Source organism: Oncorhynchus kisutch, linkage group LG28 (assembly GCF_002021735.2).
Source record: "Oncorhynchus kisutch isolate 150728-3 linkage group LG28, Okis_V2, whole genome shotgun sequence".
Classification (NCBI taxonomy): Eukaryota; Metazoa; Chordata; class Actinopteri; order Salmoniformes; family Salmonidae; genus Oncorhynchus; species Oncorhynchus kisutch.
In genome coordinates, this window is record NC_034201.2 from 42,492,590 (window position 1) to 42,508,463 (window position 15,874).

General features: G+C 50.1%; 1 protein-coding gene across 1 annotated transcript in view; it reads right to left on the reverse strand.

Moving 5' to 3' along the window:
• The window catches only part of LOC109880020 (uncharacterized), a 234,318-nt gene that overhangs the window by 192,461 nt on the left and 25,983 nt on the right, over positions 1-15,874 (reverse strand). Inside the window, exon 5 of the mRNA XM_031807688.1 lies at positions 9,848-9,921. Within this exon, the coding sequence (XP_031663548.1) occupies positions 9,848-9,921 (74 nt within the window). The remainder of the gene's footprint in view (positions 1-9,847; positions 9,922-15,874) is intronic.

Here is a 15,874-nt window from a genome sequence, read left to right on the forward strand (position 1 = left end):
TAAAGCAGCACTTGAGTGGTTTAAGGGGAAACAGTTAAATGTCTTGGAATGGCCTAGGCAAAGCCCAGACCTCAATCCAATTGAGAATCTGTGGTATGACTTAAAGATTGCTGTACACCAGCGGAACCCATCCAATTTGAAGGAGCCGGAGCAGCTTTGCCTTGAAGAATGGGCAAATATCCCAGTGGCTAGATGTGCCAAGCTTATAGAGACATTCCCCAAGAGACTTGTAGCTGTAATTGCAGCAAAATGGGACTCTACAAAGTATTGACTTTGGGGGGGGTGAATAGTTATGCATGTTTAATTTTTTTATTTGTTTCACAATAAAAAATGTTTTGCATCTTCAAAGTGGTGGGCATGTTGTGTCAATGATGCAAACCCCCACAAAATCAATTTTACTTCCAGGTTGTAAGGCAACAAAATAATGACAAGGTGGGTGAATACATTCGCAAGCCACTGTACAGGGTTTCTCAAACTCAAACTGATTTTTGCACCACACACCTGATTAAAATAATCCAAGCTTGATGATGAGTTGGACTGAGTTTGGGAAACCCTCTTATAATAGACCAATGACCGTTTATTTTGGTAAGGGCTCTATGAGCCAATCAGGGCTGTGTATGTCAATATCTTGAAATTTGTTTTCCTAACTCCACACGATCAGTCTGAGCATTTCAATGGCCCAAAGAGTCTCAGGGAATGAATGATATCCACCCCCCAACCAAATGTTGCTTTAGAACCCCCCCCCCCCAAAAAAAAAAGTCCACAACCTGGGTACACGGTGGTTGGGATCTTGAGACAGGCAGGGAGGGGGGAGGCTGCAGGGGGAAAGGAACAGCTTGGAGAGACTCCCAGCTCATGTTTCCAGTGCACAGGTGGCAGTGGGAATTTGAATGGGGCTGGGGACAGGCCTGTCACACAAAACCCAAGGCATTGTCTCCCTTCTACAGGGCTCCCCTCTGCACTGAATCAGCCTATCCCCCCTCTATCGCTCCATCCTCTCATTATTTGTACCCCCATTTTCTCCTCAATTTCGTGGCATCCAATTGTTAGTTTACAGTCTTGTCTCATCGCTGCAACTCCTGTGCGGACTCGGGAGAGGCGAAGGTCAAGAGCCGTGCGTCCTCCGAAACCCAACCAGGCCGTACTGATTCTTGACACAATGCCCACTTAACCCGGAAGCCAGCCACAACAATGTGTCGGAGGAAACACTGTACACCTGGCGACCATGTCAGCGTTCACTGCGCCCGGGCCGCCACAGGAGTCACTAGAGTGCGATGGGACAAGAACGTCCCTGCCGGCCAAACCCTCCCCTAACCCAGACGACGCTGGGCCAATTGTGCGCCGCCCTATGGGTCACCCGGTTGCGGCCGGCTGCGACAGAGCCTGGACTTGAACCAGGATATCTAGTGGCACAGCTAGCCTTAGACCACTGCACCACTTGGGAGGCCCTCCATCCTCTCTCTTACCTCATCCCACTATCACCCCCTCCATCCCTCTAGCTCTCCACCCTCTCTCTTACCTCATTCCCCTCTCCCCTGCTCCATTCCTCTATCTCTCCCCCCTCTCTTACCTCATTCCCCTCTCCCCCCTCTCTTACCTCATTCCCCTCCCCCCCCTCTCTTACCTCATTCCCCTCCCCCCCCTCTCTCTTACCTCATTCCCCTCTCCCCCCTCTCTTAATTTTCCCCTCTCGGCCTTCTTCTGGACAGATCGAATCAGTTCCATCAATCACCCATATTGTGTCTCTCATGTCTCATGAGATATTGTAATGCAGGAGGGTAGCAGCTTATCTGAATCACATGTGGGGAGTGCCGTGCACAACAGAAAGACAGGCCTGTTGGGTGCAGAAACATATATGTGGGTAGCAGGAGTACATTGTGACTGACTAAGGGCTGTGGGTAGCAGGAGTACATTGTGACTGACTAAGGGCTGTGGGTAGCAGGAGTACATTGTGACTGACTAAGGGCTGTGGGTAGCAGGAGTACATTGTGACTGACTAAGGGCTGTGGGTAGCAGGAGTACATTGTGACTGACTAAGGGCTGTGGGTAGCAGGAGGGCATCTTTTTCCCTCTCTCTTTTCTGTCGCTCTCCATTTTTGGCCTCCCTCCTCTGTCTCTCCCTTGCTTTCATTTCTGTGCGACTCTCTGAAATGGGTCACAGCGTGGTCCCATTGGATCAGAATAGAGTGAGGCTTGAGGAGGGAGTTGAGGGGAGAGGAGGAAGGGGGGATGACTTTAGAATTGATTAGTGGTTTCCCTGCAATCCAATCTTCAGGCAGCACCCATGGGAGACAGGATTTTCTTCTTCTTACCCCCCCCCCCCATTACCCTCTCCCCTTCCACCAACAAAAATTATGCTAATTAGTACATGCCTTCACCAGCTTTGTTGAGGGGGATATTTTCTTTTCCTGTTAACTTCCATTCGGTCCCGCAGGACATCCAAAGGAAATCACATCTTTAATCTCAACGCTTCCTTCCTGCCGCAGCTTTTGAAGAAAATACATCTAAATCGCCTCATGTAATTAACAGGATGAATTGATGGCTGTTGGTGTGAGGACACTGCTACCATACCGGGACCTCTAACCCTTGTAAAAGAAAAATACTCAACACCATGACAAATGATTTCAGCTCACTGGCTCTCGCTTAAACCAAAACAATAAATCCCAATTTGTTACATTATTAATTAGTGAATGTTATCATTTGGAAATAACTTTTTTTGTTGGTCCACACAAAATTGTGTATGACCTTAAATACATGTGTGTCTTCTTTATAAAAGCGTTGGAAAGCTCATTCTATTACTGAGTTTGTCAAATGAAAGGACTAAGCTCTTACTGTACGTCTCAAGCTGGCTTGGCAACATATGGCTAATGGTGGTGAATGGCAATTAACAGTACTGATTAATGGTGAACAGACAAATGTTCTGGGGGAGGGGACTTGGGAGAGGCTGAGGGAGGGGAGAGACTGGTGGAGAGACTTGGGGAGTGGTTCATGACACGTTGGACTGGCATCCCCAAAATCACTGTCTGATGCATCCACATCTCCATGGTTGTGTCTCGCAGACTGGGCCTCAAACCAACACTATTGAGCTATGAGCCTCAACCCAACACTGTGGAGCTATGGGCCTCAACCCACTATAGAGCTATAGGCCTCAACCCAACACTGTGGAGCTATGGGCCTCAACCCAACACTGTGGAGCTATGGGCCTCAACCCACTATAGAGCTATGGGCCTCAACCCAACACTGTGGAACTATGAGCCTCAACCCACTATAGAGATATGGGCCTCAACCCAACACTGTGGAGCTATGGGCCTCAACCCACTCTCGAGCTATGGGCCTCAACCCACTATAGAGCTATGGGCCTCAACCCACTATAGAGCTATGGGCCTCAACCCAACACTATAGAGCTATGAGCCTCAACCCACTATAGAGCTATGGGCCTCAACCCAACACTATGGAGCTATGAGCCTCAACCCAACACTGTGGAGCTATGGGCCTCAACCTAATACTGTAGAGCTATGGGCCACAACCCAACACTGGGGAGCTATGGGCCTCAACCTAATACTGTAGAGCTATGGGCCTCAACCCAACACTATAGAGCTATGGGTCTCAACCCAACACTATAGAGCTATGTGCCTCAACCCAACACTGTGGAGCTATGTGCCTCAACCCAACACTGTGGAGCTATGGGCCTCAACCCAACACTGTGGAGCTATGGGCCTCAACCCAACACTATAGAGCTATGGGTCTCAACCCAACACTATAGAGCTATGTGCCTCAACCCAACACTGTGGAGCTATGGGCCCCAACCCAACACTGGGGAGCTATGGGTCTCAACCTAATACTGTAGAGCTACGGGCCGCAACCCAACACTATAGAGCTATGGGACTCAACCCAACACTGTTGAGCTATGTGACTCAACCCAACACTACAACCCAACATTGGGGAGCTTTGGGCCTCAACCCAACACTACAATCCAACACTGAGGAGATATGGGCCTCAACCCAACACTATAGAGCTATGGGTCTCAACCCAACACTATAGAGCTATGTGCCTCAACCCAACACTGTGGAGCTATGTGCCTCAACCCAACACTGTGGAGCTATGGGCCTCAACCCACTATAGAGCTATGGGCCTCAACCCAACACTGTGGAGCTATGAGCCTCAACCCACTATAGAGATATGGGCCTCAACCCAACACTGTGGAGCTATGGGCCTCAACCCACTCTCGAGCTATGGGCCTCAACCCACTATAGAGCAACAAAAAAAAAATCGCTGTCTGATGCATCCACATCTCCATGGTTGTGTCTCGCAGACTGGGCCTCAAACCAACACTATTGAGCTATGAGCCTCAACCCAACACTGTGGAGCTATGGGCCTCAACCCACTATAGAGCTATAGGCCTCAACCCAACACTGTGGAGCTATGGGCCTCAACCCAACACTGTGGAGCTATGGGCCTCAACCCACTATAGAGCTATGGGCCTCAACCCAACACTGTGGAGCTATGAGCCTCAACCCACTATAGAGATATGGGCCTCAACCCAACACTGTGGAGCTATGGGCCTCAACCCACTCTCGAGCTATGGGCCTCAACCCACTATAGAGCTATGGGCCTCAACCCACTATAGAGCTATGGGCCTCAACCCAACACTATAGAGCTATGAGCCTCAACCCACTATAGAGCTATGGGCCTCAACCCAACACTATGGAGCTATGAGCCTCAACCCAACACTGTGGAGCTATGGGCCTCAACCTAATACTGTAGAGCTATGGGCCACAACCCAACACTGGGGAGCTATGGGCCTCAACCTAATACTGTAGAGCTATGGGCCTCAACCCAACACTATAGAGCTATGGGTCTCAACCCAACACTATAGAGCTATGTGCCTCAACCCAACACTGTGGAGCTATGTGCCTCAACCCAACACTGTGGAGCTATGGGCCTCAACCCAACACTGTGGAGCTATGGGCCTCAACCCAACACTATAGAGCTATGGGTCTCAACCCAACACTATAGAGCTATGTGCCTCAACCCAACACTGTGGAGCTATGGGCCCCAACCCAACACTGGGGAGCTATGGGTCTCAACCTAATACTGTAGAGCTACGGGCCGCAACCCAACACTATAGAGCTATGGGTCTCAACCCAACACTGTTGAGCTATGTGACTCAACCCAACACTACAACCCAACATTGGGGAGCTTTGGGCCTCAACCCAACACTACAATCCAACACTGAGGAGATATGGGCCTCAACCCAACACTATAGAGCTATGGGTCTCAACCCAACACTATAGAGCTATGTGCCTCAACCCAACACTGTGGAGCTATGTGCCTCAACCCAACACTGTGGAGCTATGGGCCTCAACCCAACACTGTGGAACTATGTGCCTCAACCTAATACTGTAGAGCTATGGGCCTCAACCCAACACTATAGAGCTATGGGTCTCAACCCAACACTATAGAGCTATGTGCCTCAACCCAACACTGTGGAGCTATGGGCCCCAACCCAACACTGGGGAGCTATGGGCCTCAACCTAATACTGTAGAGCTACAGGCCGCAACCCAACACTATAGAGCTATGGGTCTCAACCCAACACTGTTGAGCTATGTGACTCAACCCAACACTACAACCCAACATTGGGGAGCTTTGGGCCTCAACCCAACACTACAATCCAACACTGAGGAGATATGGGCCTCAACCCAACACTATAGAGCTATGGGTCTCAACCCAACACTATAGAGCTATGTGCCTCAACCCAACACTGTGGAGCTATGTGCCTCAACCCAACACTGTGGAGCTATGTGCCTCAACCCAACACTGTGGAGCTATGGGCCTCAACCCAACACTGGGGAGCTATGTGCCTCAACCCAACACTACAACCCAACACTGTGGAGCTATGTGCCTCAACCCAACACTGTGGAGCTATGGGCCTCAACCCAACTCTATAGAGCTATGAGCCTCAACCCAACACTGTGGAGCTATGGGCCTCAACCTAATACTGTAGAGCTATGTGCCTCAACCCAACACTGTGGAGCTATGGGCCTCAACCCAACACTATAGAGCTATGGGCCTCAACCCAACACTATAGAGCTATGGGCCTCAACCCAACACTATAGAGCTATGGGTCTCAACCCAACACTGTTGAGCTATGTGACTCAACCCAACACTACAACCCAACATTGGGGAGCTTTGGGCCTCAACCCAACCCTAAAATCCAACACTGAGGAGATATGGGCCACAACCCAACACTATAGAGCTAGGGGTCTCAACCCAACACTATAGAGCTATGTGCCTCAACCCAACACTGTGGAGCTATGTGCCTCAACCCAACACTGTGGAGCTATGTGCCTCAACCCAACACTGTGGAGCTATGGGCCTCAACCCAACACTGGGGAGCTATGTGCCTCAACCCAACACTACAACCCAACACTGTGGAGCTATGTGCCTCAACCCAACACTGTGGAGCTATGGGCCTCAACCCAACTCTATAGAGCTATGAGCCTCAAACCAACACTGTGGAGCTATGGGCCTCAACCTAATACTGTAGAGCTATGTGCCTCAACCCAACACTGCGGAGCTATGGGCCTCAACCCAACACTATAGAGCTATGGGCCTCAACCCAACACTATAGAGCTATGGGCCTCAACCCAACACTATAGAGCTATGGGCCTCAACCCAACACTATAGAGCTATGGGCCTCAACCCAACACTATAGAGCTATGGGTCTCAACCCAACACTATAGAGCTATGTGCCTCAACCCAACACTATAGAGCTATGGGCCTCAACCCAACACTATAGAGCTATGGGTCTCAACCCAACACTATAGAGCTATGTGCCTCAACCCAACACTGTGGAGCTATGTGCCTCAACCCAACACTGTGGAGCTATGGGCCTCAACCCAACACTGTGGAGCTATGTGCCTCAACCTAATACTGTAGAGCTATGGGCCTCAACCCAACACTATAGAGCTATGGGTCTCAACCCAACACTATAGAGCTATGTGCCTCAACCCAACACTGTGGAGCTATGGGCCCCAACCCAACACTGGGGAGCTATGGGCCTCAACCTAATACTGTAGAGCTACGGGCCGCAACCCAACACTATAGAGCTATGGGTCTCAACCCAACACTGTTGAGCTATGTGACTCAACCCAACACTACAACCCAACATTGGGGAGCTTTGGGCCTCAACCCAACACTACAATCCAACACTGAGGAGATATGGGCCTCAACCCAACACTATAGAGCTATGGGTCTCAACCCAACACTATAGTGCTATGTGCCTCAACCCAACACTGTGGAGCTATGTGCCTCAACCCAACACTGTGGAGCTATGGGCCTCAACCCAACACTGGGGAGCTATGTGCCTCAACCCAACACTACAACCCAACACTGTGGAGCTATGTGCCTCAACCCAACACTGTGGAGCTATGGGCCTCAACCCAACTCTATAGAGCTATGAGCCTCAACCCAACACTGTGGAGCTATGGGCCTCAACCTAATACTGTAGAGCTATGTGCCTCAACCCAACACTGTGGAGCTATGGGCCTCAACCCAACACTATAGAGCTATGGGCCTCAACCCAACACTATAGAGCTATGGGCCTCAACCCAATACTATAGAGCTATGTGCCTCAACCCAACACTATAGAGCTATGTGCCTCAACCCAACACTGTGGAGCTATGTGCCTCAACCCAACACTGTGGAGCTATGTGCCTCAACCCAACACTGTGGAGCTATGTGCCTCAACCCAACACTGTGGAGCTATGGGCCTCAACCCAACACTGTGGCGCTATGGGCCTCAACCCAACACTGTGGAGCTATGGGCCTCAACCCAACACTGTAGAGCTATGTGCCTCAACCCAACACTGTGGAGCTATAGGCCTCAACCCAACACTGTAGAGCTATGTGCCTCAACCAAACACTGTGGAGCTATAGGCCTCAACCCAACACTGTGGAGCTATGGGCCTCAACCCAACACTGTAGAGCTATGGGCCTCAACCCAACACTGTAGAGCTATGGGCCTCAACCCAACACTGTGGAGCTATGGGCCTCAACCCAACACTGTGGAGCTATGGGCCTCAACCCAACACTGTGGAGCTATGGGCCTCAACCCAACACTGTGGAGCTATGGGCCTCAACCCAACACTGTGGAGCTATGGGCCTCAACCCAACACTGCGGAGCTATGGGCCTCAACCCAACACTGTGGAGCTATGGGCCTCAACCCAACACTGTGGAGCTATGGGCCTCAACCCAACACTGTGGAGCTATGGGCCTCAACCCAACACTGTGGAGCTATGGGCCTCAACCCAACACTGCTATGGGAAATGGTTATATGGTACAACTGTGGTGGTGGCATGTACTGATGGGCTCTAAACCACATACTAAAAAGCATATTGTATAATAATTGTACATTTCTAATGCTACTATTAATCATGTGACTATCCCAAATGAAAGAGTACAAGTTAACTTTGTTCTGAAGAAAGGTCAGAGAATCACTTCTGTTCTAAATATGAGTACGAAGGGGGAGTGTGTGTCTTTGTCTTTGTGTGTGTGTGTGTCTTTGTCTTTGTGTGTGTGTGTGTGTGTGTGTGTGTGTGTGTGTGTGTGTGTGTGTGTGTGTGTGTGTGTGTGTGTGTGTGTGTGTGTGTGTGTGTGTGTGTGTGTGTGTGTGTGTGTGTGTGTGTGTATATATATATATATATACACACACACATGTTTACATATATGTCCTGCATATATATCACAATGATAGGGAAGGCCCATTTGTTAGCAGCTGAACAACAGGATAATTCAAACTGAGTAATGACTTTCTGCATGTCCTAATTAACCAGGCATCAGAGAGGTATTTTTAGGGGGGGGGGGGGGAGAGAACTGTTCAAATTCCTCTATAAAAAGGAAAGACTCTATCCTCACAACCCAATTCCAAGCAAATTAATCTTGAGATTTTAATTAAAGGTACAACATTTGATAGCAAAACTCATCTTCCTCTACTTTTCCTCTCTGTTATTCCCTGCAGGGGAGGGGTGACCTGCTTCGCTGTAGTAAGGCTGAGCCTGGATGAAACAACTACCATATACAAGGTGAGGTCTTGGTATCAGTGTAGACAACGATATGAACGTACTGTACATTTATGGTTGAGAGGTGTAGTGTAGTGTAGTGTAGTGTAGTGTAGTGTAGTCAGGGGCAAACGGGGATAGAGAGGAGTGGCTCACTTGTCACAGCAGCAGGCCCCAGCGAGGGCACAGGGTCAGGGCAGGCACTTTCATTACAGGAATCACGAGGATAATGCACTTTACTGTTTGACTAAATCATGGTTTTTGCCCCCCCCCCCAAAAAAAGGAAGTTTTGAGTGAGGTGACAATCTAGAATGTGCTCTTTCTACATTTATAGGCACCCTTTCGGTTTTTTACAATCCATGATCTTGACTGTCTAACTGATAACAGAGTTGGAAGCAGGTGTCTGTCCTGATGCCATGTTTGAATGTGAGTTTGCGTAACCTCAGGTCAGATAAGATAAGATAACCACTATCCACTGATCCACCAAAGGCATATTATTGATTAGTATTACAGAGAAATCTTTACAAATATTTTGGGAAAAACAAATCTTTAAAAATAAATCTTAATAGGCCCATGTCACTTTTTTCATTTTTTTAAATATTTTTTTAAATATAAAAACATATTTTGGTGTGTGTCCATTTTGACCAGTCTATCCAACAAAAACAATATCCAGCCCATCTGGCATTTGCCAGAATTATCAGATAGCCAATCCACCCCTGAGTGTATTATAGTGTAGTATATTGTAGCAGCAGACAGGAGGAGAAGCAGAACAGCAGAGCTTCTTACCTGCACATGATCTCGTGTGTCAGTAACACTCGGCACATCTCAGGGTTCTTGTCTTGCCCTTCATAAACAATAGCCTGCAGAAGGAGGGGGGCAAAGATTATATTAGAAACAGGTTGAGGAGTTGTTTTTTGAAGCAAGGTTGGGTTGGCACTGGTCATCACAGAGGCCCACTAGATCTGCCCTGGAGAGAGTGTTCCTACTGTGGTCTGGATCACGTCTGGATCACGTCTCCCTCCACACAGGGAGTCAGGGACTCATGCTGAGATCTAGGTCTCTTTTACAGATGTACCCTGTAATATGTATCACACGTCACTTCCTGCATGATAAGAAAATGAAATCCACAGAAGTTACCCAGATGAGGATAAGGTGAGGGTACGGTGAGGGTACGGGGGGGTACGGTGAGGGTAAGGTGAGGGTAAGGTGAGGGTAAGGTGAGGGTACGGTGAGGGTAAGGTGAGGATAAGGTGAGGGTAAGGTGAGGGTTAGGTGAGGGTAAAGTGAGGGTAAGGTGAGGGTAAGGTGAGGGTACGGTGAGGGTAAGGTGAGGGTAAGGTGAGGGTACAGTGGGGGTAGGGTGAGGGTAAGGTGAGGGTACAGTGAGGGTAAGGTGAGGGTAAGGTTAGGGTAGGTGAGGGTAAGGTGAGGGTACAGTGAGGGTACAGTGAGGGTAAGGTGAGGGTACAGTGAGGGTAAGGTGAGGTGATGGTAAGGTGAGGGTTAGGTGAGGGTACAGTGAGGGTAAAGTGAGGGTAAGGTTAGAGTAAGGTGAGGGTAAGGTGAGGGTAAGGTGAGGGTACAGTGAGGGTAAGGTGAGGGTACAGTGAGGGTACAGTGAGGGTAAGGTTAGGTTAGGGTACGGTGAGGGTAAGGTGAGGTGAGGGTACGGTGAGGGTAAAGTGAGGGTAAGGTGCGGGTAAGGTGAGGGTAAAGTGAGGGTAAGGTGCGGGTAAGGTGAGGGTAAGGTGAGGGTAAAGTGAGGGTAAAGTGAGGGTAAGGTGAGGGTAGGTGAGGGTAAGGTGAGGGTAAGGTTAGGTTAGGGTACGGTGAGGGTAAGGTGAGGGTAGGTGAGGGTAAGGTGAGGGTACGGTTAGGTTAGGGTACGGTGAGGGTAAGGTGAGGGTAGGTGAGGGTAAGGTGAGGGTAGGTGAGGGTAAGGTTAGGTTAGGGTACGGTGAGGGTAAAGTGAGGGTAAGGTGAGGGTAAGGTGAGGGTAAAGTGAGGGTAAAGTGAGGGTAAGGTGAGGGTAGGTGAGGGTAAGGTGAGGGTAAGGTTCGGTTAGGGTAAGGTGAGGGTAAGGTGAGGGTAAGGTGAGGGTTAGGTGATTGGACTTCAACTTCCAGCCCGTTCGCTTCTGTTCCAAATAATCCATATCAGCATTTAGCTTGATTTTGGTTAACATTTATTTTCCTTTGTGTGACAACATATCACCTCATATGTAGTAATCAAGTATGTATTTTCACTGCCGTTCCAGGGTGTTTTAGAGTCAAACAGGGCTGTGGTCCAGTCAAACAGGGCTGTGGTCCAGTCAAACAGGGCTGTGGTCCAGTCAAACAGGGCTGTGGTCCAGTCAAATAGGGCTGTGGTCCAGTCAAACAGGACTGTGGTCCAGTCAAACAGGGCTGTGGTCCAGTCAAACAGGGCTGTGGTCCAGTCAAACAGGGCTGTGGTCCAGTCAAACAGGGCTGTGGTCCAGTCAAACAGGGCTGTGATCCAGTCAAACAGGGCTGTGGTCCAGTCAAACAGGGCTGTGGTCCAGTCAAACAGGGGCTGTGGTCCAGTCAAACAGGGCTGTGGTCCAGTCAAACAGGACTGTGGTCCAGTCAAACAGGACTGTGGTCCAGCCAAACAGGACTGTGGTCCAGCCAAACAGGGGCTGTGGTACAGTCAAACAGGGCTGTGGTCCAGTCAAACAGGGCTGTGGTCCAGCCAAACAGGGCTGTGGTCCAGTCAAACAGGGCTGTGGTCCAGTCAAACAGGGCTGTGGTCCAGCCAAACAGGGGCTGTGGTACAGTCAAACAGGGCTGTGGTCCAGTCAAACAGGGCTGTGGTCCAGTCAAACAGGGCTGTGGTCCAGTCAAACAGGGCTGTGATCCAGCCAAACAGGGCTGTGGTCCAGCCAAACAGGGCTGTTAGTGCGGATGGAAATAGGACTTCCTGTCTCTCTGTAACATGTCCTGTGTCCCAAATGGTACCCTATTCCATATAGGCATTGAATTTGAATTTGACCAGGACCCTAAAGGACTCCGCTCAGAATTAGCACACTATCTAGGGAACACGGTGCAATTTGGAATGCAGACTTGTTTGGAGGTTGGAGCCCAATGCTCTGTCTGACATATACATGACAATCAGCTGATCATTGGAAACAAATGTGGCCTTTCAATTCACCACCTAAGACTTGGATGCAAAACAGAACACTACACTGGTAGACATTATCCTTAGCGATTGTGCTACCCATATACACCATACAGTCAAAGACCATCATGCCCTCTCCTCCCTGCCCGCCCTGCCTCGCTATCACTACCAACACCCTCTCTCTCTCCCTCCCTCCCTGGAATTTGAAAGAACAGATTCCACTTGAACAACACAAAAACACACAGAGTGGCCCTAAGAGCTTAACGTAGTATTTACTGCCTCTGGCCGGGGGATGTTTAATGAATAGCAGCGTGTGTCGTGAGAACTCTGCGGGACCCGTCCGATATTTCTGTCCAAGGTGGGAGGGAGGGAAGGAAGGGGCCATCCCGGGTCCTGGCTTCCCACAGTGCTGCAGACCAGAACATTATGTAAAGAGAGAGAAGAGGAGCTGAGAAAAGAGAGGAGCTGAGAAAAGAGAGGAGCTGAGAAGAGAGAGAAGAGGAGAGGAGCTGAGAAAAGAGAGGAGCTGAGAAGAGAGAGAAGAGGAGAGGAGCTGAGGAGAGAGAGGAGAGGAGCTGAGGAGAGAGAGGAGAGGAGCTGAGAAGAGAGAGGAGAGGAGAGGAGCTGAGGAGAGAGAGGAGAGGAGCTGTGGAGAGAGAGGAGAGGAGCTGAGAAGAGAGAGAAGAGAGAGAAGAGGAGCTGAGTAGAGAGAGAAGAGGATCTGAGAAGAGAGAGAAGAGGATCTGAGAAGAGAGAGGGGAGGAGCTGAGGAGAGAGAGGAGAGGAGCTGAGAAGAGAGAGAAGAGAGAGAAGAGGAGCTGAGTAGAGAGAGAAGAGGATCTGAGAAGAGAGAGAAGAGGATCTGAGAAGAGAGAGGGGAGGAGCTAAGAAGAGAGAGGAGAGGAGCTGAGAAGAGAGAGAAGAGGAGCTAAGAAGAGAGAGGGGAGGAGCTGATAAGAGAGAGGGGAGGAGCTAAGAAGAGAGAGGAGAGGAGCTGAGAAGAGAGAGAAGAGGAGCTAAGAAGAGAGAGGAGAGGAGCTGAGAAGGGAGAGAAGAGGAGCTAAGAAGAGAGAGGGGAGGAGCCCGAGAAGAGAGAGGAGAGGAGAGAAGCTGAGAAGAGAGAGAAGAGGAGAGGAGCTGAGAAGGGAGAGGAGCTGAGAAGAGAGAGAAGAGGAGAGGAGCTGAGAAGGGAGAGGAGCTGAGAAGAGAGAGAAGAGGAGCTGAGAAGAGAGAGGAGCTGAGAAGAGAGAGAAGAGGAGCTGAGAAGAGAGAGAAGAGGAGCTGAGAAGAGAGAGAAGAGAGAGGAGAGGAGCTGAGAAGAGAGAGGAGAGGAGCTGAGAAGAGAGAGGAGAGGAGCTGAGAAGAGAGAGGAGAGGAGCTGAGAAGAGAGAGGAGAGGAGCTGGGAAGAGAGAGGAGAGGAGCTGTGAAGAGAGAGAAGAGGAGCTGAGAAGAGAGAGAAGAGAGAGGAGAGGAGCTGAGAAGAGAGAGGAGAGGAGCTGAGAAGAGAGAGAAGAGGAGCTGAGAAGAGAGAGAAGAGAGAGGAGAGGAGCTGAGAAGAGAGAGGAGAGGAGCTGAGAAGGGAGAGGAGAGGAGCTGAGAAGAGAGGGGAGGAGCTGAGAAGAGAGAGGAGAGGAACTGAGAAGAGAGAGGAGAGGAGCTGAGAAGAGAGACGAGAGGAGCTGAGAAGAGAGATGAGAGGAACTGAGAAGAGAGAAGAGAGGAGCTGTGAAGAGAGAGAAGAGAGAGAAGAGGAGCTGAGAAGAGAGAGAATAGGAGCTGAGAAGATAGAGGAGAGGAGCTGAGAAGAGAGATAATAGGAGCTGAGAAGAGAGAGAAGAGGAGCTGAGAAGAGAGAGAAGAGGAGCTGAGAAGAGAGACGAGAGGAGCTGAGAAGAGAGAGAAGAGGAGCTGAGAAGAGAGAGAAGAGAGAGGAGAGGAGCTGAGAAGAGAGAGAATCGGAGCTGAGAAGAAAGAGAAGAGGAGCTGAGAAGAGAGAGGAGAGAGCTGAGAAGAGAGAGGAGAGAGCTGAGAAGAGAGAGGAGAGGAGCTGAGAAGAGAGAGAATAGGAGCTGAGAAGAGAAAGGAGAGGAGCTGATAAGAGAGAGGAGAGGAGCTGAGAAGAGAGAGGAGAGGAGCCGAGAAGGGAGAGGAGAGGAGCTGAGAAGAGGAGAAGAGCTGAGAAGAGAGAGGAGAGGAACTGAGAAGAGAGAGGAGAGGAGCTGAGAAGAGAGACGGGAGGAGCTGAGAAGAGAGACGAGAGGAACTGAGAAGAGAGAGGAGAGGAGCTGAGAAGAGAGACGAGAGGAGCTGAGAAGAGAGATGAGAGGAACTGAGAAGAGAGAAGAGAGGAGCTGTGAAGAGAGAGAAGAGAGAGAAGAGGAGCTGAGAAGAGAGAGAATAGGAGCTGAGAAGATAGAGGAGAGGAGCTGAGAGAGAGAGAATAGGAGCTGAGAAGAGAGAGAAGAGGAGCTGAGAAGAGAGAGAAGAGGAGCTGAGAAGAGAGACGAGAGGAGCTGAGAAGAGAGAGAAGAGGAGCTGAGAAGAGAGAGAAGAGAGAGGAGAGGAGCTGAGAAGAGAGAGAATCGGAGCTGAGAAGAAAGAGAAGAGGAGCTGAGAAGAGAGAGGAGAGAGCTGAGAAGAGAGAGGAGAGAGCTGAGAAGAGAGAGGAGAGGAGCTGAGAAGAGAGAGAATAGGAGCTGAGAAGAGAAAGGAGAGGAGCTGATAAGAGAGAGGAGAGGAGCTGAGAAGAGAGAGGAGAGGAGCCGAGAAGGGAGAGGAGAGGAGCTGAGAAGAGGAGAAGAGCTGAGAAGAGAGAGGAGAGGAACTGAGAAGAGAGAGGAGAGGAGCTGAGAAGAGAGACGGGAGGAGCTGAGAAGAGAGACGAGAGGAACTGAGAAGAGAGAGGAGAGGAACTGAGAAGAGAGAGGAGAGGAACGGAGAAGAGAGAGGAGAGGAGCTGAGAAGAGAGACGAGAGGAGCTAAGAAGAGAGATAAGAGGAACTGAGAAGAGAGAGGAGAGGAGCTGAGAAGAGAGAGGAGAGGAGCTGAGAAGAGAGAGGAGAGGAGCTGAGAAGAAAGAGGAGAGGAGCTGAAAAGAGAGACGAGAGGAGCTGAGAAGAGAGAGGAGAGGAGCTGAGAAGAGAGACGAGAGGAGCTGAGAAGAGAGATGAGAGGAGCTGAGAAGAGAGAGAAGAGGAGCTAAGGAGAGAGACGAGAGGAGCTGTGAAGAGAGAGAAGAGGAGCTGAGAAGAGAGAGAAGAGAGAGGAGAGGAGCTGAGAAGAGAGAGGAGAGGAGCTGAGAAGAGAGAGAAGAGGAGCTGGGAAGAGTGAGGAGAGGAGCTGTGAAGAGAGAGAAGAAGCTGAGAAGAGAGAGAAGAGAGGAGAGGAGCTGAGAAGAGAAGAGAGAGGAGAGGAGCTGAGAAGAGAGAGAAGAGGAGCTGGAAGAGAGAGAAGGAGAGAGAGGAGCTGAGAAGGAGAGAGGAGAGGAGCTGAGAAGGGAGAGGAGAGGAGCTGGAGAAGAGGGGGAGGGGAGGAGCTGAGAAGAGAGAGAGAGGAACTGAGAAGAGAGAGGAGAGGAGCTGAGAAGAGAGACGAGAGGAGCTGAGAAAGAGATGAGAGAACTGAGAGAGAGAAGAGAGGAGCTGTGAAGAGAGAGAAGAGAGAGAAGAGGAGCT